Source organism: Etheostoma cragini, chromosome 19, assembly GCF_013103735.1.
Source record: "Etheostoma cragini isolate CJK2018 chromosome 19, CSU_Ecrag_1.0, whole genome shotgun sequence".
In the NCBI taxonomy this organism is placed as follows: Eukaryota; Metazoa; Chordata; class Actinopteri; order Perciformes; family Percidae; genus Etheostoma; species Etheostoma cragini.
Window position 1 is genome coordinate 8886681 of NC_048425.1, and position 25313 is coordinate 8911993.

The following is a 25313-nucleotide window of genomic DNA, read 5'->3' on the forward strand; positions in this document are numbered from 1 at the left end:
ATAAGTACTAGTGCACACAGGACCTTCATGCTGTATTTACTGTCTTGCTCCCGCCCCAGACACATCCGACCAATAAGAGGAGTGAACGTTCTAGTGGGATTTGCAATCACGCATTATGGTACGCTTGGATTTTTCCAGGTGTGAAATGAAACCCAACCAAGGGGAAAGTTATTCAGACCAGAGCAAACAAACTATAGGTGTGATAAAGGCCCTTACTTGCTCTGGCATGGCCACTAGCTTGTGGTAGCTAATATCAGCAGATTTAGGAGCGGAGCTGCAACCAACTATTTTGTTAATCGATTAATCGTCCAAGTCACTTCATTAACCATCATCCTTCAGTCATCCCTTGTAGCCACAGAGGCCGCAAGCTACACAACCTCACTTTAACTCAAGGGTGGAGTTTTTTCCTGTGCCTTTGTGATGCATTTGCAGTGGTGTTTACATTATCAGTTGACATTTTCAGTTTCTCTGCTCACCCCCCTCTGCCCTATTTCTATCTATCTGCGCTGGTGTGCAAATTAGACAGTGACAGGTATGGCACTAAACTGCTGACAAGGGCAAACCCTGAGGAGTGCCATTCAAATTAACAAGACTTGTTTCTGTTCACCCGTCGAGCTGATCTAAAGTGAACTTTCGAAATTCTTGAATTTCAAAACTCTTTTTGTAAATGATGTGCACATCAGTCAGACTGAATGTCAGACACTTACAAACCAACTAATCAAACTAGCACGAAGTGGTTTTCCATGGAGCCTTTGCACACAGAAATACATGGATGTAACCCAGCACATGAGAAACACACAAGACAAAGTGAAGCAGAACACGAACAGTAATGAGAATAGTGGTCATCACAATGAACAAGAAGAAGACTAAAAGGCCTCGACAGAAAAAAAAAAAAAACAGTGTTGTTGAATCAAAAAAAAAAAAAAAACCCTGACATGTCGGAAAGAGAGGAATCGTTCGAAAACAAAAGATTTCGAGATCAACACAAAAGACAAGTGAGCCAACAGTAAACCAGTGGTGCAGTGTCATGGGCCTGTTGAGGTTGCAGATAAACTGGGACACGCACACTCACATGCACACGCACATACACACACGAGGTAATGACACATCTTTGACATTTCTAATATCCCTACATGTTGATGACAACTTGCCTCCATAGCCCTTCATTTCCACAGACACACACACACACACACACACACACACACTCACACACTCACACACTCACACACTCACACACTCACACACTCCTGAAAAAAACAACAACACATAAATAAATAGTATAAATAATAAAAATAAAGATCAACAGCGCCTGTGTTTGTGTGTGGATTGAAACAGGGAAGAAAAGAAAAGAAAAAGTTTTGAATGAAGTTAGACTTCACTGAGAGGGCTATGGAGGTAAACGGCCACGTCTTGTTCTCTCTGTCCTCCACCCGGCGTCCTCTTGTCTCTTAGAGCTCGGCGCAGCGCTCTTGCTTGCTGTAGTGGTCAAACTGGCTCTTCCAATGCATCATGTAAGAGGACCAGCGGTGGAACTCCACCTTCCACTGGCGCTCCGCCTCGTCTATGTTGTCTGAGAGGAGAGACACATCGGAGAGAGTGGTTAGTGTGTGTGCATTTGTCTGTGAAATGAACATTTTGATATTTCCACAGTAATTATCTATCACCTTGACCTGATTTATAATCAACCCAAACATGGAACATTTTTACAGTATGGGAGCTTTAAATAAAGACAACCACCTATGGAAATGTACATTCTGCTCAGTACATACTGTATCTTGGTCACTGTTGTGTAATAACTTAAGAAGGGGGTTTTCTTTATCCGTTTATGTGTCTATATGTGAGACTTAGCTTATATTTGATTAGCGGCTTTTATTTTAGAATTTACAATAAGAGCCTTTTAGGGACACCTTCAGACCTATAATGGGAGGACAATGCCTGGTAAATACCTGTATTCAGTACAGATGCCATGTGTTGAGCAGTGTTAGAAGTAGTGTTTACCAGTGATGTTGAGGAGGCGTGGCAGGAAGCGGTTCCAGAAAGCACACATCTGGTTCCTCAGACCTTTGTAGACCTTCACCGATTCAGTGTTAAGCCCGATATGTTTCTGCTCGCTGACAGTGAACACAGGCCAGCGCCTCTTGCTTTCCACCATCCCGTCATGGTTCACGTTGGGATTTCTGTTAGGGAGGAGCATGAGGGGGCGGTACAAAAGAAAATAAAATGGATTAAAAGTGGATTTTCAACATTATCTCTAGGGTCCACTCAGCTAAAACTAAGGCAATCTAATTCAACAGCCGAAGCACCATCAGTACTGGGAAACACTTCGACACGTATTGTGTATTAATTCTTTCCACTCTATGAGGTGCCTCACCCAGTTCGTGCAAAGTTGGCCCAGTATTTCATCATGCGTTGGCTCAGTTTCTCCTCTTCTACAGTGTAGTTGAGTCTCTTCTCCAGTGGCAGGCCGAAGACAAATTCAATCTCGTAGCCGTGGATCACACCCATCCACTCGGGCCATGCCAGGTTGGACGCTCGGTGGTCAAACAGGTAAAGGTAGACCCCTCCTTGAGGAGCAAGAGGAGAAAGGGATGTGTGGTTATTTTGTGTCTACAGCAATGGTTTGACATTTACACCCTCTACAGCTGCTGGTCATATGTTTTGGATACCCCACTGGGTCCCCGCCAGGTTTTTGGCTGGAATGGATTCCCCCTTAATGATGTAGTAAATAGTGATGTAGTGAATAGTCAAAAATGCAAATCTTTAACCGAAGGGGCCTGATTCAACTGCCAATGTTACAGGTGAATCTTGGCGCAAAGCCCCAGTTCATGCTCAAGATTTGTAAAGCTTTAGCCAGCGTCTGTCCAAAACTCTGCCATTTTGACCAGTTGACAGTTTGTAACATAGAAAAAAGGGATAATGGATGATTTTATTTCTATCAATATGAAAGAAGGATCATGCCGTACAAAAAATGTGTAAAGAAAGAAGCTTTTAATAAATCTTTTCAAAGTGCTTGAATAAATCCAACTGCCCCGTAAAGATTTATCGTTCAAGAATGTGACCCCCGCCCACACACACACACACACACACACACACACACACACACACACACACACACACACACACACACACACACACACACACACACACACACACACACACACACACACACACACACACACACACACACACACACACACACACACACACACACACACACACACACACACACACACACACACACACACACTACTAGCCAATCAGAGGCAGAGTAGGGCAGGTCTTTGCAGAATGCGGATGAGAAAAAAGTCAATCAAACTATTGTAAATAACAGGTTTGCTCCTGCCAACGGCTGTGAAAGATACCATGTGGCGTGCGGATGGAAACATTTCCAAAACCCTTTCTTGCACACATATTACCAGTGTGCCTTTGGTTGAGCTACCAAGGCTGATGACCCCTGGTGTAGACAGTGTGTTCACAAATGTCTGCTGCTTAGCTTGGCAAGCAAGGACGCCAAAACACATGAGCACAAACACACACGCTCAAATTTCTTACCTTGGGAGTTTCCTCCACTGTTCATCCCTCCTCCCATGTTAGTCTTGAGGGCAGTGTGCTGGGCGTAGGAGCGAGCAAAGTGCGCCAGTGGGCAGATGACGTTATGGTCGCCCACTATGTCGTCCATGGCGTCGCGGTTCTTCAGCCCGTTATTCTCATCCATCCAGTCAGTGTACTGCAGCACCACCGCCTCCAGGCCAATATCGTTAGCATGTGGTACACTCAGCTTGACACCTGGCACAGTGAAGTTTTAAGGTGAATTTCTTTATTATATATTTTAGAGGAAAAACTGAGGCTGTGATGTGGTAAAGCACAATCATGCCTGTAATGGTTTCATTTAAATTTCATAGTTGGGATTTCTATGATTCTCTCTAATAAATCACTCTAATAATACGCTTCCACTATAATCAATGAAACTAGCTACACCTGACACAAGAGAAGCGCGTAGTGGTGCTTATTCTCCACGGAGATCCACTCTAAATGCGTAAAAATAGGACAGACTCCTCTTTATATTTTTAATGGTAGGTGTGTGCGGCCCTTTTACACAAACATGGATCATAAAGTGTCTGTATTCCTTTTAAATGAAACTACCGATGCCTTAATGACTAGTTTCTTTAATTGTTTCCCTCACCTGCGTCCTTTGATAACAGCTGACAGTGGACATTTCACATAGCTGTGAGAAAGCTTTCTGTCTCGCCTGTGACACACAATCTTACGCTGTGTGTGCGCTGTAGGTTTAGCCAGTTAAAAGATACATTTATCTACTACATACACGTTCCAAGTAGCAAAGCGTCATTGTGCAGTGACCTTTACAGAATTGTTGAATTCTGCAATTATATAAACAAATTATTTCCAGCTGTGAGTGAGCTTCACCTTCCAGGAAGTTTTCTCTGGAGATCAGGCTCTCGTTGTCCTTGCTGAAGCCCGGCGCTCCGTACAGCAGGAAGTAGGAGCCTTCGTCCTGGTTGATCCCGAGCAGGATCTGAGTGTCTTTAAAGTTGCCAGAGCTGAGCATGGCCTCGGGGGTGTCGGGCACAACCTCGCCATCCACAACAGGGACGAATGAAAACCGGAAGAGGGCTGACCACGGCAGGACCTGCTCAGAGCAGGATGACAAATAGATCACTGAGTTGATCTGAGTGACGAGGTGAAATGACATACAACAGACTCCTGCATCCAGGCCAGCACGACAGTTCACTTACGTCTCCCCCTGTGCTGTGAGGTCTGGTAAATGTGCTGCAACACCGCACATCTGGTGCAGTGTTGCCAACTCCAATTCCAAATAAAGAAGCTAGCACTAGCTCCAAAAGTGGCTAAAAGTAGCTAGATGATGTCATCTGTTCATTTGCATATTGTTGACGTCATTATGCAATCATTTGCATAAGACTAATTGGTTGTGTCAGGTGCAGCAAGGCAGAGAATACCAGCAAAAGAGATACAGGGATTTATTTAAAATCCAAATTATTTAATTATAACTATTACTATATTTGAAGTAAAAAAAATAAGTTCTACAAAGGGAGGGAGAAAGTTAATGAAGAATTCTCAAAAAAGGCTGGCTTCTGTGGGGGAAAATGAGAAAATGACCCTACTTCTCACTTAATTTATTACCTCACTAATCAATGAGTTGATGGCCTCAATCGCTACTTGGAAGTCGTTAGCAAAGCATGATGTTCAATTAGTAAATTATGGTCCTATTTAGCGTAAAATACACGAAGAAGCAGAGGATGCCTTAGGGGTGTGGCTACCTCGTGATAGACAAGAAGCTACCACGGCAACCTGTCAATAAACAGACACTCTAAGCAGTTGACTGTTCATTTGTTTTCGGATAAGTACATTTGACTTAAGCCCTGTTTTTTTTGCTAGCCAACATTAGCAACCAAGTTAACATGTTAACGTGAATTTTGAATGCCCCTTGTTAACCAAGCTAGTTAGCAGTAGCATTAGCTGGTAATTTAATGTTTCACTTAGCACTCTTCCCAAGCTTCATGCTCTCATTCAAATATGGTCACTTCTGGCTCCAGAAAACCAAGATGGCAATGGCCAAAATGCCAAAGTCAAGGCTTCAACATGGGAGTCCAATAATCAATGAGTGACACAGAGTGGCTATGTCTACTTCTTTGCTACAGCCTATGCTCTTACATAATGTTATATGGTCCACCGCTGCATGAAAAAAATTGAGTACTTTGGAACTCTGATGTGTGTACAGTGACTAATGACTCACAAGAGCTGATGTTTATGATATGCATCAATGTGATGAAGGTTTTTTTAAGAAAACGTACTATATCGTAATATATATCAATATGACAGAGGATTTGATTCATTTCGGTGTCATGGCATTCTACCTATTGTTTTTTTTAATTTTTTTTTATTTTTTATTTTTGTTATTGTCAACAATTCATACTGTATGAAAAGACCCAAACCAATAATGAGTTAGTCCATCTCTTAATACTTTCTGACTTCCATTATCTGTCTTTGGCTCTCATCTCTAAGATCAGTGTTTCCTATTGTAGATGTAAAAACAAACCAATCACAAATAAAGTATATCGTTTTATTTTTAAGAGAGGCTCAGTCTTACCTTAAACAGCCGGGCATTGTAGTTTTTAAACAAACATTATTTAAACAGGAAGAAAATGGACATTTGGTAAGGACTATTTCCAAAGGCAGACTTTTCCACATTTAGTGCTTTAGTTTATTTTGACTCAGTGTATGGTGATGCTTGTGCACCAAGGCCTAAAGAAGAGGAAGTGAACTTCACTGACAGTTTCCTGACTGAGTTTGCATTACCTGCCACTCCTGGTCGATGAGCTCCTGTGGAGGTTTACTGCGCAGACAGTCCACCAGCTCGGTGTCGTTGCCTCCATTGCAGCCAACTAGTTTACCCAGCAAGGTGGCCCGTCTGCGGGCCTCGGCGGGGCTGACCGAGGCCCAGGGACAGTTGGGGACTCCGCTCTGGAGGATGGCCCTGGTGAAGGTTGGTCGGCTGTCTGGAGACAAGAGATGGAATCCAACTGAAGCAGCACCGGCACTCTCCCCAAAGATAGTCACCTGTTTGGTAAAAGACAGCAAGAGTCACAATGATCTCTTTGTGTAGAAAGAATACCAGTGTTTCTCTAACTTTTTACACCATGTGCCAAGAAAATCTCAAAATATTTTCCTCCTCATCTACACTTCTCTTCCTAATAGTTCCCGTTTGCAGTCAATTGCCGTGTTTTAAACTGTTAATGTGACCTATCTTGCAATCACAGCTCGTACCTAAACGTGACTATGTAACGTTAGCAAGCTTATACGATGGCAAAGAAATGCTAATTTAATTTAGTTTCTTTAAAAAAATATAATCAGAGATTAAATCTCCGTACCACTAAAGGGAGCTTACATACCACCAGTGGTACTTGTACCCCAGTTTGAGAACCTGGTGGGATGGACAAATCAAAGCAGAGAGAAACTAACCTGTTTGGGGTTTCCGCCGAAGAAGTGGATGTTATCTTGTACCCACTGCAGTGCCATCCTCTGGTCCAGCAGACCCACGTTGCCGGGAGCCTCAGAGCTGCCATGTAGAGCGAGGAAGCCGAAGGCACCGATCCGGTAGTTCATGGAAACCACAATGACCGTCTCACTGTGAGCTAGGTAACGGCCATCATACACATCCAGAGAAGAGGACCCACTGTAGAACCCTGGGAATGTTAAATATCACAGTGTGGTGTTAACCCACTGTAGAACAATCTCCCACAAACAGACAGAAGCTTTGTTTGTGGTTATAATTCCAAGACAGTGTTCCAAGGATATGGTCAGAGAAGAAAACAAAGGACACTTACATGGTCTGGACTGTCTATTTTTTTCTGTATTTTTACTTTATAACCTGAACATTTGTTGAATCTTTTTAGTACATCTCATATACAGTACAGTAATCTTGTATGCTCCCTGCTGGAGTGCAAGGTACAACCTGGTGCACTGCTGACCCATTGTCTTCACTGGAAGAATGAGTCATGTCTAACCGATTTCTATTTTGTCTCATTGAGAATAAGTCGTGACCAAGTACCTCCACCGTAGATCCACACCATGACAGTGAGATTGTGCGGTCTGGGTGAGGAGGGCACCCAGACATTGAGGTACAGGCAGTCCTCGCTCATCTCTCTGTTTGGGTTCCACATCTCGCTGCCCTGGAAGCCTGGGTATGACGTGTCCACAAACTGGTAGCAGGCATTGGGGTAGGCGTTGGCGTCGTACACCGCGGTCCACGGACGCTTGGGCTCAGCACGACGGAAGCGGCGCTTCCCTACTGGCGGCTCAGCAAAGGGGATGCCCAGGAAAGACGTGACGTAGCTTCGGTCCACCACAGGCATGCGGATGCCGCGGACTTGACCGGTGTGCGTCTGAACAATGAGGTCTAGCTCGCTCTGGGAGGAGCAGGCGGGGATGAGGAAGGACAGGACGAGGATTGGGGAAAGGAGGAGAAGGAGCGAAGTCTGCATGATGGAGGCAAAGGCAGTCTGTGCAGCAGGAGCTGTGGTCGTGATTCCCTCTCCAATCAGGGAGGGCAAGGTCTTCTCTGCTTTCCCTTAGAGAGAGAGAGAGAGAGAGAGAGAGAGAGAGAGAGAGAAAGAAAGACTAATGTGATTATGCTATAGGAGAGTGACGGAGAACAGAGGGAGGGAGAAATCAGATGAGGAAAAAGATCATAGGACAGAGGAAGTAGAAAGAGTCATCAAGGTACAGTAGATTCAGAGATTTGTTCAGACAGGCAGACAACTCAAAACTAAATGCTTATTTTTTTCATGTGTAATATATTGGTCACACATCTCTGAATGGAATCATATATTTTCTATTCAGATTTAAACCAGATCTTGAAACATTGTCTTGGGATCATTCAGAAAGGTTCACCACCCAAAATTTGATTGCAGAGGTGGCAAGCTCCTGCCTGGCCTGATTGTTCCCAAATGTCTTAACTTGTTGGTAGAGGTTTTTGTTTTTATGAACATTTTATTTTAGGTGAGGTGGGGCACCTCCACTATAAACTACTGGAGGAAACGCTGGTAGGTGTTCACATATCAGGATACAAAAGGGTTGTCCATGAAGTTAATAAATGTGAATCATGTCTAAAGTAATGAAAACAAAAATGTTACTTATATAATGGATTATAACTCAGATGCATTAGGTCAGACAATTCTTGACTGTATAATTTTAATAGACAAGGCCTCCGGTTCAAGTCCTAAAGAGAAGTGACACCTGCGGTTGCAAAAAGAGGTCGGTTCTGTAGAAGTCTATGAGAAAGTGATCTACTTCTCACTTGATTTATTAGCTCAGTAAACATTTTCATAATGAGTTTATAGTCTCTATCGGTAGTTTTAAGTCTTCTGCAATACAGAATTTTTTTAATTATAGTTTTGTTGATTTTAAAGCAGGGAGTGTTTTAGAGCGTGTCTATGATGTGATTGCCAGTGAGAGTGTGTAACGTAGAGTGTAAGCAGCTCCTTCCTCACTCTCGTCTAAAATCCTCACATCCGCAACCAAGATGGCTGCGCCTGTGACGGCAAACTCGACAACTCATGACAGATCTCCACAAACCAATGGGTGACGTCACACATGCGCTATCGATTATACAGCCTATGTTCTCAACACATTCATCAATTAATTTTGATGTTTTTTAAAATGTAACGATTTGCTTGGAATCATTCATTTGGACAACAGATCATGTGTTGTAAAATTATATCACAACATGGTGATATCAATTTTAAAATTAATATCTAATGGATGGATTGGCATTCTTCTCGTTTTTGGATGATTTAGTCAGTGCGAGTCGGGCTTCTTCTGGATGTCTACACACCCTAATGCAGGCTATCAGTGAATGTAGCTGTGTAGGTGGGCAGTGGCTTCCTAGAAAAGACTTATTAAATATTCAACACAACACCAAGACAACCACATTCTGACGGTGTCTGGCTGCTCCACAGCACAGATAACATGACAGTGCTACAGTGGAATCAAGCTGCTCCTGCTTATGTTCAGAAGTAATGGCTATTGGATGAACAACTCTGCAGGATCCAGTGTTCCATCACATCCCATAACATGACATGGATCCAGCTAAACATACAGATCAGTGTCGTAGTACTCAAGATCGATCTTGGTCTCGAGACCACTTTTTGAAGGTCTCAGACTTGTCTCCGTCTCGGATAAAGAGGACTCTGGATTTTATTTCAAGAAGGGATATCACTAAATTACCCGTCTATCGTCTGATTTATTTGTTAACATCATTACTGTGATTGCATGTAAACATTCCTGCTTCAAATTCATAACACAAACTTTCAAAAGGAAGAAAATAGTGGCTTTAGCATTGTTGTCAGAAAACACAGTATTTCAACTTCTCACTGTGTTAAAAAGCCTTAAATACTCTAAATGGAAAGTGGGGTCAAGTTATAAAAAAATGGTTAGTACTTGCGTTATTTACCCCCTTTCCAAAACAAGCTAGCAGGACATATTGGTACCAATGAATTGGTTTCTCTAGTTTATCTTCACACTAGCTTTAAAAACAACCTCCCAAAGACAGTAAAGTCGGCCAAGATAGCCGGGGGTCCCTTGGGTCTCTCATTGTTGTACCTCAATGCAATTTGCTCAGTGGAATGGAGTACCTTGTAGTAATTGAGAACACCAATGTTGAGACTCAGATAGGTTCTCTATGCTGCTCAGCTCAAACTGCACTGCGCCCATTCCCCAACTGATTGGATTATTTGATATGTGATGCAATTTTCATCTACATTACACAAGGTGTGTATTTGAAAACCTTTCTGATTCACATCTTCCGCTGTCTTGATTCCATCCGCAGATTTAAAAAAAAGAAAAGGTTTTGACTCATTCATCATTGATAACATTATGATTTCTCCTCAATATGTACAGAAACAAATGAACTGCTTTGCTAGGGCAAAGAGTTGCTCTCAGACACAATAAATCTACTATGACTTGTAGTGTTTATGCACATTTTGGATTGAATAACGTTCCCAGGCAAAGGTTAATTAATTGTAACTGCGTTTGCCAGAGGGATGTTTGTCAGAGTAAAAACAAAATCTTGCTGGAGTTACTTTGTGTCCGCATTTGGAGGAACACCAGTGTGCAATAATGATACCCTACTGCAAGTGCTGAGATCCCTGTTACCAAGTTTCCACTGTGAAGGAGGGAACGGATTTTCTTTCAGTGTGCAGACATGTTAAAAGCCCCTCAGTGCTCAACAACAAAGGCTGAGACAGGTGCATGGTCATGAGGGAACTATAAAAAGGCATCAGAGTGAAACCTGGTAAATGCCACAGCGTATGATGGATTAATGCACTTACCAGATATGTAGGTCCACATACTGGAACCATATAATGGAACTTTATAACTAAGCAACTGTATGAAAAATATAGTTCAAGGGTGCTGGGGGGCAGGAAATCTTTTTCTGTCACAAACTTTTATAATCATCATATTTAGAAAAACAGTGAGTTGCATTTGGTGAGATGCAACAAGTGTGTCCTGATTAGAATGTGGAAAAAGAAAGTTTAATGTGCATAACAGAACAAGTTAAGCAATAACTTCAACCAAAAATAAGTTATTTTCTCTAGTTATATATTTATTAACAAGGCCTGAAATTAACCTTTACCCACACAAATTTTAACAATTTCCATTGCTGGGTTAAACTGTCAATCTGTCACGTTGGTAGCCAGTGACATGAGTGTTTTATTAGTTGTTGTTGTTTGGACAGACTTGTCCCCACTGCTAAAAAAATATCCTAAAGGAAACACTGGAATTATATTTGGACTAGCGACAGAAAAAAACTACAACACCACAGAAGGAAACATTCTAAAGTGGAGGGAACATTTCAATGAGCATTAGATTAGATTAGATTAAAGGTAGCGTTACATTGGTGTAGGAAAATTAAGACCTGTTTGAAGTGATTAAAAACCTGGAACAATCCTTTAATTTAAGACTTTTCAAGGCCTACAATTATGAATTTTGAAATGTTAGACTTTTCAAGACCCTGCGGAAACCCTTGATAGATAGAAGGGCAAATCAATGTAGATGTCAGTGGGTTGTTGAGCCCAGGAGGAAACTGCAGCGCTCTGCCATCCTTGCACATAATAAAAAGTAATTAAAGAAACATCCGTGTGGGCTCCAGTTTCCTCCTGGGCCCAGCTATGGACTGACATGCTGTTGGATATTATGCTTTCAACTACTAATCCTAACTGTGGCTTGCATACGCCCTCATTAGTTACTCAGGAGGATACAATTCATCTGCAGTGACATTTCTGATCCATATGGAAAACGTCATCTTGCAATCAGATTAGACTTCAGAGACATGACTCGGACTGTGCATTGAATTGGGACTAATGCATATCCCCGCTTTAGATAAACATTTGGGGCATACTGCTGCAGGTATTGTTGGTGGTTTGGAATGTCTGCAATGTATAGGCTCTTACCTTTATACATTTCATCTATGGGGTCAACGTAAATAATCTCTATGGAAGTAACCGTCTGCAGTTTGTTTGTTGAATCCTCCCTAATGGAAAAATTGATTCTGAGCACAAGCAGTAAAAACAATATCAGTACTAGTCTCCAGCAAAGTCTATGTAAGTTGAGTAAAGTTGTTGCTGGACTGAATATATTGAGAGCTGCAACGATGAATCGATTCGTTGTAGGTCCGGGTTAAAATAATCAACTCTCCAATTAAAATCGATCTTTGTTTGAGTGATCTGACATCGTCTGTCATGTTAGTCCTGTTAAGTTAAAAGAACTTTCAACAATTCCTCATGCAAACATTAACTGGTGTATAATGGAAAATGTCCGAAGGCGGCCTCTTGTTTGTACAATTTACAGCATAAGTTCTCTGAGAATCTCCTTTACACCCAAGCAAAATTGGTATTGTAACTAAAATTTTCCTAATCTATTTGATATCTAATCGGAAATTTATTCAAATCGAAATGGAATCGAATTCAAGAAATCATTAGCGATACCCAGCCCTAATTAGTTGTCAACTATTACATTATTCTTTAACTATTTTAATAGTTTGAGTCATTAGTTTATAAAATAAATAAAAGTTCTGATTCCAGCTTCTTAAATGTGAATATTTTCTAGTTTCTTCTCTCCTCTGTGACAGTAAACTGAATCGCTTTTTGTTGTGAACAAAATTTGTGGACATCATCTTGGGCTTTGGGAAACACCGATCCAAATTTTTCACAATTTTCAACTAAATTGGTTCAATCGAGAAAATAATTGACAATGAAAATAATACTTTTTGCAGTTGCAGTTGAAGCTGGATGTTTGCTGTGGATGTAAGGTAATGTTAATATTGTGAGACATTTGTTTAGGTAAGGAAGCCTGATTTTCTCTGTGTAAGTCAGCAAACACTAAGAGAACCAATCTCCTCTTCAAATTTAATCACAACATGCGTGTGTGTGTGTGTGGGATAGTGAAAGGTGACATCACCAAAATATATTCTCCATACTAATACAGCTAAGAGGGAGTGTGCACAGAAATAGTATCAACACACACACACACACACACACACACACACACACACACACACACACACACACACCCCTATCCCTTACAGTACCTCCAAGCTAATCCTCTCTATGACAACCATACATTGCAAAACATAAACAAAAGCCTCCAACCTGACAGGTGGGAGACAACTGTCTGCAGCCATTGTTGCGCATTTACAAGCCAACACAAACCAATGTCTAGCACTGTGTTTTTGAGATGGCAGCGAGGTGGCCAGGAACCGTTAACGTCATTAATTATTTGGTTAAATTGTTAGATGAAGTTAACTGTTGACACAATACAGTAACGTGAGCTATTTAAATTAGATGGATACATAGTGTAACCTTTTTTGCTCTTTCCAGTGTATCACTGTGTGTACTTTGTCCACAGCAATCCCACCAATCGGTCCCAAAACGTCCAAGTTAGAGAGGAAATGCTGTAAACATATCATTTGAATATCTTTACAATCATTCCCTGAAAGAACCAAGCAAGCCTGCCCCCCCCCCCTTTCTATCTATTTCTATTTATCAATTGAAAATCAGTTTTGAATCCTATCGATTCTGAATAAAATCTTCCCCAAGAATTGTAACAAAATGTTGTTTCTTTTCCTTTGAGGCTGTGGATTTATACACAACTGTAAAAGTCTTGTGTGCATCTTTTATCAGATCATGCTCGTGGCGTGTGGAGGACATCTGCTTTCTTGTACGGCTGGCCACTTGTACTGTGGTGGATTTGCATGACACAATAGACTATACTTTACCTGAAAACAACACCACATTTTTCCTCACATACAATCTGGCCTCCACAGCTGCAAATCCACACTGTGCTAGAAATAGTGGTAGAGGGGACATGTCTGCTGTAGCACTGGACAATCTTTAAGTTCTTAGAATGTGGACTCACACATTCTGGATGATAGACTTAGCTGTGGGCAACATGAAGGATTATCATCGGGGGTTACAGGCCTGCATGAGAGCACAACTGTAACATTTGCAATTTGGAGTTTTCCCATGTTTCCTGTTAGGGGTGCACGATGTATCGACTCAATACTTTTGCAATATCACGTTGTGCAATATCAATATTGAAAATGTCCCAAAAAGTATGCAATATTCCGTTCGTTTTGTGGAGATGCGCAATTGTAGAGTTTGCATAATTTATTGGCCAAGTTGCCCTGTCACACATTGACACTTTGACAGCGTAAGTGAAATGGAGGATAAAGACAGCGAAAGAAGCAAGTGTGTGAAGCAATAATTTGTGTTTGTATTTATGTTTAAGACTATCAAATTGAAATTGATATCGCAATAATCATGCGCAATATCGTGCAATCCTAGTTCATCTAGACAGCAGACTCGCTTGTTTCTCATTTGTTCTCTTTCGCCTCAGGAACTATAACTACAGTATATATCGTGCCACTGTGTATTTCCATCTAACATCACCGTTTGTCTGTCCAGTATTAAGCGAGAGCTGCTGCTCTTAAAAAACGTTTTGGTTTGTCTTTCCACTGTTCCAACAATCACCAATCTGGTTTAGTTGAAATAAACCCTTAATTTATCCATTTACATGTGGAAATATGCTGGCTCTATACACGCTAAAAGTACTGATTATTTAAATGGAGTCTGGTGGGTTTGACGATTTCCGGGCTGTTTCTGGTTAAACAAAAAGGATCTTACTCTTTAAAAAAAAGGTCTATCTCTATGGATCCTTTCCATAATGTTGTCAGACACTTAGAATAATAATCGGAGGCTGTTGGTGAGAAAAACAGCACTTTTATTGGACGGAAATTCACAATGTATATTTGCCCTATAGGATTACATTTCAGCCTGGATTGCTGTTGCCAAGTTGGGTAAAGCGTTCTTGCTTAAAACTCAAAGATTTGTGTAGACATTAGTCATTCAGACACCAACGCGTGTGAAAATAGGGTCCAGGTTGAAAATTTACCTTGAGGAAGAGATTGACATATTATTAGTGACTCAGCCAACCTGATTTCCACTGCCCCCTCTAGTTTAATTCACCTTGCCTTGGAAATTTGCTGTGGATGTTAACATCCCATCCAGCACTCCCAGACCAAGCCCTGTTCGAACCTACTGTTTTATATTCTAACAATTCCTACAGCTGACAACATAAAGATAAGTCCTAGCACAAATCCAGAAACTCTGTTTGAAAGCCAACGGGTGAAATCGCAGACACTGGGGTCCATATTGGTGAAAAATCAAGGGAGGACCTCATGTAAGAGAGAGGGAAAGGGGGAGGAAAAGAGGGAGGGGGGTGTTTACATCGCAATTATTTATAGCAGTGACAGCTGCGTGGCAACAGTGAAAGGGGGAAAAGAGAGGAGGGAGAGTGAGGCTGCTGGGAAGTATACAGTAGAGAGAGAATAAAGATGCTGGGAAAAAAAGAAGAGAGGGAAGGATGGAACCTTGCAACGCCCTACCATGCCCGACAACTCCCTGCTACGCCCCACTACAACCTGCTATGCCCTGCTACGCCTTGATCTGCTGCTACTATTATGTCTAGCCATAGTTCCACTATCTTTTCTGTTCTGCCTATCCATAGTTTTTTTTTTTAAACACTGTCTCTACTCTGTTAAGCGACTTTGAGCTTGGGAAAAGCGCTATACAAATTCAATTTATTATTATTATCTCTATTGTTACTATAATTGCCATTGTCCATCCTTCCAACTGCTATGATTATTAAGAATCATATTTCTCTAAATCTGTATCTGTATTGGTGTCTCTGTGTCCCAACCAGCAGCTACAGACGACCCCCACTAAGAGCCTGGTCCTGTCTGAGGTTTCTGCTTCCTTTTCCCTCGCCAGAGTCGCACCAAATGCTTGCTTGTTGGGTCTTTGTAAATTATAGAGTCTGGTCTAGACCTTCTCTATCTGTGAAGTGTCTTAAGATAACTCCTATTATGATTTCATACTATAAATAAATTGACTTGAATTGGAGATGAGTCAATGGGTTCTGAGAGTAGTGAAAGGCTTGCTTGTACTATGCGTGTACAGTGCAGTATGCTATACTCAGTCTGACAGATGCTCAGTCCTTTGCCATCTGTTTCCATGAAAGCTGAAGTGTGGTTTGTTTAGAGTGAGAAGATAATTTATGCCAAACAGTGAGAGGTGTTAAGGTGGGAGGATAGATGTTGACATCGAACAGTGAGCAGTTCCTCAAGCTTGGAATAAACTTAAATTAAAACGATTAAAATGTTGGCAACAGCATTGCACTGCATCAAAATTCCTGCAAATGGCTCAATCCACAGGATATCACACTGTCTGACATCTTTCAACCCTGTAAGTCTTAGTACATGGGGCGCAAGCTCAACCCCCAACCTAGGCTAAGTTACGTACGAAAGTCAACACAATAGACACTCAGTCTTGTGTGTAGTGAGCATGCCATCGACACCACTGTCTATTGGGCAATTTTGTGGGACCTGTGGATACATTTACATTTGGACACTCAAATAAAATGGCAGACATTAAACATTGCACTATACTGTAGAAAACAGAGTGGATTGATCTCGGGCAGAGCTAAAAAAAGCAAATAAGGGTGTTTTCCCAAAATGTTGAACTATGCCCTTTAAATGCAACAATGTACCAGCAGCCGTACTTTAACTTGGGACAACTTCTGAAGGTGATCCCCAAGAAAAGAAGGGGTTCCAGTGGGTGAGGAAATAAGAGAGGAGGGCAGAGGGAGACACGGAGTGGAGGGGACTGAGTGGGAAAAAGTGTGTCACTTCTCAAATTAGACTAGAGGAATTTGTGTATGAAGTTCACAGGAGGATTTGGTTTCACCGGGGCCGGGCAAAAGTAATGTGTCTCTCAGGATAAAACACTAGACAGAAAAGTCAGTACGGTCAAAATGATAATCACAACATTGAGATCATGATGATTATAAACACATTTGAATAAACAGAGCACTGCTTTCGATTCCCTGTTCTGCTAGATTCTTGGTAGTGTTGCATTGCCAGACCTATCTCCACAGCGCTGTGGAGTAAGGATCTGGCTACACCACACGTGCATTCTGGGATAGAAGAAAGAAACGCTCCGGGGTGTTTGCATTTTTTTTTAACCATTGTGTTGTCTTACCGTCAACCAATTTTTTTGTCACTTTTATTGTTTTTTTTTACAAAAAAATTTCATTTTTATTCTTCAAATGCAAGAGAATTTAATAAAACACCCAAATTCAATGAAAGTAGTGAACTGCTCATTTATTTTACTTGTTAAGAGCGTTGCATGGAACCATACACGTTATTTTTTTTGACAATTTGGTTGAATGAAACAACTCTCTAAAATAGAAACTTTTTTTATAATAGGTCAAATTTGACCCGAGGACAACAGGAGGATCAAACCGATCACAATGGAAGTGGGTGGCTCTGCCAAATTGTCTAAGAAAGGAGGTTGTTTTGGTGGAACATTTGCACAATGTGGAGAAAGCCACAAAAAGCAACATGCAGTATTACAGTCAAAGATATTTTACTTTTTATGATGTATGCATGTCAAACTCAACACGTCTGGCCCTTGATGTGATTCTCTTCAAGTGCGACCCTTAGTTAAAGGAGTTTGACCCCTGCTTTAAAGCCAGGATAAGACAACACATATCATATTACGATATCACGATATCCAAAACTTAAGGCAATATCTAGCCTCATAGATCAATATTGATATAATATTGTTACATTGCCTAGCCCTAGCGTAAGTCCTTCAGTGATCAGTGACTGTGGCACTCTTCAGGACAGGAGACAGGTATGACAAGGAACAGTTTGGGCTCAGTAATGGGCAGGTTTAACCGTAGTCTGACATTTAATGGAGCAAAATGTTGGTAGTAAAAGCGAGTAAGCTGTCCTCTCTGCATGTTGACAGAGAGCGGTGCTCCAAATCAACAGGCAGAGCTGTGGTGCCAATGGAGCGATACTATGCTGCCTCGGCAGTTTGTTTCAGTCACAATGAGCCACGACATTGCAGTTGCAAGTGTAGTTACATTTTTCAAAACGCCACGTAGACAATGTTTGTTGCAATATACCATTGATGGAGAGGCGAAAGCGGTTGCGGTGCATGCTCTCGGGTTTATTGGAATTTTTTCAAACCAATCACAATCGTCTTAAGCTTTGCTAAGCGACGCACGGAGCCATGGTGGCCCTGCAAAAGTAGCCTCAGGAAGGAACATGTTTTGGTGGAATGTGCAGATAGTCTAGCTAGCTGTCTGGATTTACCCTGCAGAGATCTGAGGAGCCGTAAACCACAATCCTCAGAAATCCACCGGAGTTTAGAACGCGGAATGTCCGCCAGGACCGGAGCAATCCTGGAAGGGAAAATTTGTGGATATACACTACGCTACAGTTAACGTTACACTTCCTCAGAGACAGGCAGGCACACCAATTGTATCTATGCCCTGGAGACTGACTGACAGGCTAAGGTTGTAGGGCAAGGCAATTTTATTTATATAGTACATTTCAGCAACAAGGCAATTCAGAACAATTTACCTTAAACATTAAAAAGCAGTTTTAAAAGAGATAGAAAATGGAAACAGGCTAGAATAGAATAAAACAATTTTTTTTGTGTGGAGTGTAAATAATAAATATCAAAATGCTTGGAGTAAAGGCCAATATTTTTTAAATAAATGTTCAAAATTCAATAAAGACACATATATTAAAGTGTACTCAGTCCAGCATTTCTGCTGCTTTCAGTGTTCTGCTAAAATACACCAAACTGCTTGTTGAATGTAAAATTAATGAACTCATTTCCAAAGTTCTTATACTGAACAAATTTAACATTGATTTAAATATAAAATGGACCACTAAAAAAAGAATGACATTTACATTTTAAAGTGCAGTTTTCTGCTGATGTTTTCTTTCAATTTACACAAATCCATCTGGGTGTCTATATTGCGCCAGTTGATATTACAATAAGACGACATGAAAACGTTCAAACAGCCCTAATTTAAAGGCCATCGGGCTCCAGATGACGGCAGAATGGTAACATGGATAATCCGCCCATGCAGCTACAGTATAAACTGAGTTTCTTTCCCTGCCGACTCCTACGTGAAACTGTTCCCTGCTTTTCGTCCTGACACTTAACCCACCCACAGGCTCTGCAGGTTACAAGTCCCGCTGCACATCAAACACGCCCCCTAAAGTGCTAACACAAAGTTTTCACATTGTATCACAGCAAGGCAGTTGTTATAACAGTAGCTTGATCTGTCTGCTCTTTTTTTTTTTATTGAACCTTTATCTATCCAGGTAAGTTGATTGAGAACAAATTCGACCTGTCGCATTCACACAGTTACACATTCATACCAGCTTTAACCAGATTTTATCCTGTCGGTATGGGGATTGAACCAAACGACCTCCGAGTCACAAGCTCTCGTCTTTAATCTCTAGGCCACCACTGCCCGATGAATCAATGTGTTTAGTGCATATCACGATTAGGGATCGACCAATTATGACCCCTGGCTGGTTCCCAAGGCCAATATTTGGTGATTTGCTGATTATCTGTATCAGTGTTGTATTTTACTGATAACAGATAAAGTTAATTAAAAAGTGTGCTACTTTGGCTCCGCTACAGCTCTGTAAGCAGTCTGCAACACCTGTGATCAAACTGGCAGCGTGTTTAACTTCCAGGAAGCTATTTGGGGTTTTATTCATTCGTTTTTTGACTGTGTATCATGTTTTAAAGTTTCAGTTTTATTGAATAATTGCTTAAAGCTTTTAAACAGACGTGTGTGTTAGAGTTTGTAACATTCCAAAATGTGACTTTTGACCAGTAGATTTAAATTTTAAAAGGTAAATGTTTATCAGTATCGTCTCTGAAAAAACAGGATTGGTTGAAAGTGAAGACAATAAAAGGGTAAAAAAAAGAAGAGAAAAAGTATAACCCGTATAACTAAACAGACCCAAAAACAGAGCGATGGCAGGAGCTTGATGATGATTGATGATAATAATTGTCTAATTGTTAATTTGTTTTTCTTTGTTTCACTACAATTAATTGATAACATTGGCTAAGGTCTTAAAGCGTGTGACTGGTAATTGTTGATTTTGTTTAGATATGGCAAATATAATTATCTGACTGATTATCTGTGATTATTGGCCGGACTGTAGATTTCTTAGTGCTGTCAGTTAAATGCGTTATTAACACCGTTAACGCAAACCCATTTTAATGGCGCATTTTTGTATCGCAAGATTAACGTTCTTTATGGTGTAACTTTGTAGTTTTTTTCCACAGTTTTTTTTAACAATTTCAATTGCCAGTTGTAGGCACTTGACCCTTAACACGTTTATAGCAACAAAAATTATAAGTGGGGGGGAAGTTATTAAAAATGTTTTATGATAATAAAGAGGCGTTGTTTACTTATAGGCTGTGTATTTGTGTCACTACATTATCTGGGTCACATGACAGTGATATAACCAAAAATAAAATCCTAGGATTCACTCAATTCACTTTATTTCTTTGAAAAAACAGTGCATAAAAACATTTTTTTTTTTTAAATTGACTGAAAGAGACAATTATATTGTTAACTGCAATTATTTCTGAGACTATTAATTGTAGAGCAAAAATTGGGATTGTTACAGCTCTAGGGATAGAAAAGAGCAGCAACATGAGACATTTTTTTTCACTTCACCAGGGTTTTTCCTGCATAGAGGAAATTTTGTCCGCCCCCCCAAAAAGGTTTTAGCCAGCCACAAAGAGAATCACCAGGACCAAAATAAAAAGAATTCAATTAAAATCTTCTCTACATGTAAATGTGTTTAGGAGCATCTCACCAACCATTGGACATGTAGAACATAAACTTGAAGAGAGCCGAGCTCAGTTTCATTGCCAGGAGTCAGGCTGTACCAGACTCTCCTGGTGGTTTATTTAAATATGACGCAACATCCGTTGGCCATACGTCCGCTCTAATATTTAACATTAGATATTGGACATATTGACACGGAGACCGCATTGACTGTCCTGCTGCCAGAAATACTCATCAATCTGCTGCTTAAAATAATCAACAACAAATGCACAATTTCCTTCTGTTTGAGTGATGTTTGCTTTGAACTACAGTGCCCCGCTGTTTTAGGAAACTATATGTCTATGATCCATTTTCAAAGATTTACCTCTTCAATAGGAACCACTGGGCTTTGGATTCACTGCCATAGACAGGCAGTCAGAGCCACTGCTTAAAATAGTCCTCAACAAAGCACCATTTCCTCCTGTTTGAGTAACATTTGCTGAATAATAGTGTCTATCTGCTTTAGGAAATTACTAAGCTTTGTTTAAGATGTACTGTACATCTTCAGTAGGAAGTAATGCTGGGTCTGAGTGTCACAGACAGGGAGGTCAGAAAGTATTGACAGACAGACTAACATTGTTGGTTTTAATCTTTTTATGGTTTTTGTTGACAAAAATAAAACTATAGAATCACACCAAATCCTGTAAGAAGAGCTGGGCTATATAGAAAAAAAATTTATATCACATTATTCTTGACCAAAATACCTCAATGTCAATGTTGCGGCAATATGGTAGGGTTGGCTATTGGTGCTTTCACAAAATATTAACACAACAACAGAGTTTTGATAAATAATCCTTATGTGAACACATTGACTACTTTACATGCACACTAACGCTTTTGGGCCGACTTCAGGTGTATTTGTTCCGCAACGTGCGCTTAAAGCATGGCGAGGTAGGTATAAACAGGCCACACTGAGTTAAAAGCGCAGACTGCCTGTCGCAGGAGCTGTTAAATGGCAAATTTCACTCCTCCGTGTCATGCACATGCATTTGTGGGACTGAAGGGGAAAGTGGGAGTTTCCCATGAAGAAATGGGTGGGGAAGCGTGAAGTGTGCCTAATTACGTAATCCGTGGTATGTACAAAAACCGCCTGTGACATTGCACCTCTATTCTCCAATTCTCTTAAAAGCAGGTGTAAACCAGCCGCAAGCAGGTTTCCTTGCACATGCCTCCTGGTGAAATGTCAGCAGAAATACGAAGACAGGCCAAGGAGACAAGATGAAAGGATTTTTGTCACAGGGATCACTCTTTTTCACTTCAATCATTAAGCGTTACAGATTAAGCAGCCATGCAATATTACAGTTAGTAGGATGACATTGAATCTCTGACTAGGCATTCAAATTCCATTCCAGCAGTTGTTAAACTCCTCAATGCATTACATAAAAACATACAATATTGGCAACAGGATCATTTCAAACAGTCCTAGCATCAGCAGTGGGAATATCGCAGCCTGCACTCAGTTGTATCATAGCACAAGTACTTAACGCTTTGCTACAGCGCACACACACACATTTCCCCCACCATTGACATTCCCCACAAAATAACACGCATCAAGCAGGATTTCTTAGACATCGGCCATTCAATTGCGCTTTTAAATGCACGCAATTTACGGTATAATGGGCGGAGAAAGGCAGTGATTAACCAATGACCTGGAGCTTTGGTAGATACGACGTAGACCGAGGTGTCACTGCGTGCGCTTTCTGCGGGTTGGCCATGGCACTGATAATGCTACATTCGCAAATGTCTGTCCCTCATAATGCAGTTTACAGCTCATGTAGACCGCACATTCCGGTTGGATATTCCAAATAAGGCCTTTTTCTGAATATAACATTTACTGATTAAGACATGTGGAATATTGCACAGGTTTTAGAAGCATTATTTTGACATGTATAGAGCGCATTCGGAATATGCTTATCAATGGGTTTTTTGACGCAGTTCACGGCGTCTTGCTTGTTTACGGCTTATTGGCAGCTCTGTGCGTTGCCATGGTTGCAGTACACAAACCAACCAACCAACAGTTTGCAAGGCTGCAGACCCAAAAAGAAGGAAAAACACAGCTACTTTGAAACATTATCAAAGACTTGGATATCAACGTTTTTTTGTGGGATATGCGTACATGTCGCTTCGCCAACGAGGGCGTTTGTGGGCCCAACAAACGTCGGCCACTGCTGGAAAACTTTTAAAATGATTATTTATTGTTTTTAATCTTATCTTGCAGGCCTACATATTTAAACGAGAATATTAGTGGAATACTCACTTTCATTAGCCATGTAAACAGCTTAGTCGGAATATCGTCTTTTTTGGAATAAGGGCAAACACCGGAATATTATATGCATGTCAACGTAGTAAATGATAAAGTGGTTACAGGCAAATACAATGGTAGAAGCATAGGCTTAATTTACAGGGGGGGTGGAGGGGGTTACAACCCCCCAATAATCAAAACTGGCCAGTGCAACCCACCCGAAACAAACCTTATTTCCTTTACATGAATAGAAACATTTGCACAATAAATGGTTGCTGAAAAAAATTCAACAGGAAATTAAGTGTTTGATGCTCAAAATTTCAATTTTACTCAAAGTGGAGATCTCCCCCCCCCCCCAAATGTTAAGCCCACAGTTACGCCCTTGGCTAGAAGTAAGGTGAGTTCAAAAAAATGACATCACTTTAACGTAATGAACCTTTAAAACCAGGAAAGGACAATACTTGTGTCACATCACGATGTCAAACATTTAAGACAATATCTAGCCTCACATATTGATGTGGTTATGATATCTATATATTGCCCAGCCCTACATCTTAGCTTGTCGTACTAGCAAAGCAGCATAACAGAGAACCACAGAGTGGAACTGCTTTCTAGAGGGCAAAAATGCAGAGTCAGAATTCACTTAAAGATATTATCTCTTGTACAGAAACTACATGCAAATTCAACTCTAATAAATGAGAAAAAACCCGCAGCATTGATTACACTTTGGCAGTCACCCCAGTGAGAATGCAGATAAGGCATGTGCATTGCCAGCTGCCAAGACTGCATTAACTGTTATGACTTACAGAAGCAATAAATCAAGGCTACAGTGGACTGCAGCAACAGCAGCGGAGTGGAAGGAGAGAATTTTTCTTTTAACTCCACAAAACGGAAACACTGATATATCATCAACTAGCCTCTCTGTATAGGTTACCTGTCCACTGACAACATAAAGCCCGGGCTGTTATGCAATATGCAACACAGGTCTGATCTGCCACAACAGACAGAGCTGTTTGGGCGTTTGAGAGATTGATATGCAATTTGAGAGAACATGGCTTCTTTAATGAGATAATTGTCATAATATAGGCTACAGTATCCTACTACAGGTTGGCTGTTTGCAAAATCTCTCTATCTGTAATAATAACGTCCTCAAGCAACACTATTGCCATTGGTTTAAAACAAAACGCTTGGTGATGATGTTAATGTTTAGACAGAACACACACACACACACATATGTAGATACACACATACATACATACATACACACACAATATTGTTATAAATGTATTGGATTAAAGGCGTCTCAGTATTAAAGCATCTAACTACCAACAACATGCTGATTTTTTTTCTCCAGGTAATGAAATGGAGACAGCAAAGGTGTACGTGTGTCACGAAAGAAGACACCATCAACACACACAGCAGCCACATGCGTCTCTCCATCGGCGTCACACGTCAATTTCCCCCGAGCACTCTCCTCCGGCTATAACCCATATCCCATATAGCCTAGCTAACAGTAGCCTATGTCGCACAGGGAAATTAATTATTTCAACAACTTAATGGCCCTCATTGGCACGTATGTGTGGCACTAAATGCAATTTTACAAGACGTTCGCCTGCTAGCTTAGTTATTAGACAGTTTGACTCGAACTAATTGTTTTTCAGAGGCTATCTGTAGCCGATAAGACACACTCCTATCGATTTAGAGTTGATATCCAGCCATATTCCATGAGCTTTGTAAATTCGCTGATACGCGAGGTAACCTTAAATAGTCAGTAAATTCATTAGAATTTGGCGTGGCGCTATCCATGTTGGAGCACCGCACGTAGAGTCTGAGCTGGTACTGCATGGTTCTGTGGAGCCGGGGAAATGGCTAGTAACCATGGCTACCGTTGATGTAGCAAAGATTAAAGGGCATCACGTCAGTCATGCGCGAGACACAGTGTTAAATCTGCACAAGCTACATGTGTTTGCATGGGTTCGCGGTGTACAGACTGGATGGAAGCAAATAGTGACTTAAGTACTGTTGAAATTCAGTAAACGCTCGGTGTTCTTGTCTTACCTGGATAGACCTGCGGTGCAAACCCGAGCCTACGACTTATTTCTTCCTTTTCTCGCTCTGCTGGGAAAGTGTGAAAATGTTTCCTGGGCGAAATGCCGGTCGGCTGTCATAGGCGAAATGTCGGTAATGCCTCCTCCCAGCAGCAGCGCGCTGACTGAACATTCGCTCGCCAGACCGAGGCAGTGACGGTAGGGGG

At 41.0% G+C, this 25313-nt stretch overlaps 1 protein-coding gene across 1 annotated transcript; it reads right to left on the reverse strand.

Moving 5' to 3' along the window:
• Positions 1 to 437: 437 nt before the first annotated feature.
• ache (acetylcholinesterase) lies at positions 438 to 25313 on the reverse strand. Its single transcript, XM_034856755.1, has 9 exons — positions 25118 to 25313; positions 7589 to 8107; positions 7000 to 7223; positions 6337 to 6597; positions 4426 to 4648; positions 3553 to 3786; positions 2372 to 2564; positions 1999 to 2177; positions 438 to 1570 (listed from the first exon to the last, which is right to left on the reverse strand). Exons 2-9 carry the CDS (start codon positions 8019 to 8021, stop codon positions 1449 to 1451), a joined length of 1869 nt encoding a protein of 622 aa, XP_034712646.1. The 5' UTR covers positions 8022 to 8107; positions 25118 to 25313; the 3' UTR covers positions 438 to 1448.

What these genes read in the sequence shown, in the direction of transcription:
- ache (XM_034856755.1), bottom strand. Translation starts at nt 8,021, where the DNA reads ATGCAGACTTCGCTCCTTCTCCTCCTTTCCCCAATCCTCGTCCTGTCC. An exon ending in CAGTGGAGGAAACTCCCAAG is followed by an intron (nt 2,565 to 3,552) that starts GTAAGAAATTTG and finishes TTGCTCCTCAAG; the next exon opens with GAGGGGTCTACCTTTACCTG. An exon ending in GCCAACTTTGCACGAACTGG is followed by an intron (nt 2,178 to 2,371) that starts GTGAGGCACCTC and finishes CCTCCCTAACAG; the next exon opens with AAATCCCAACGTGAACCATG.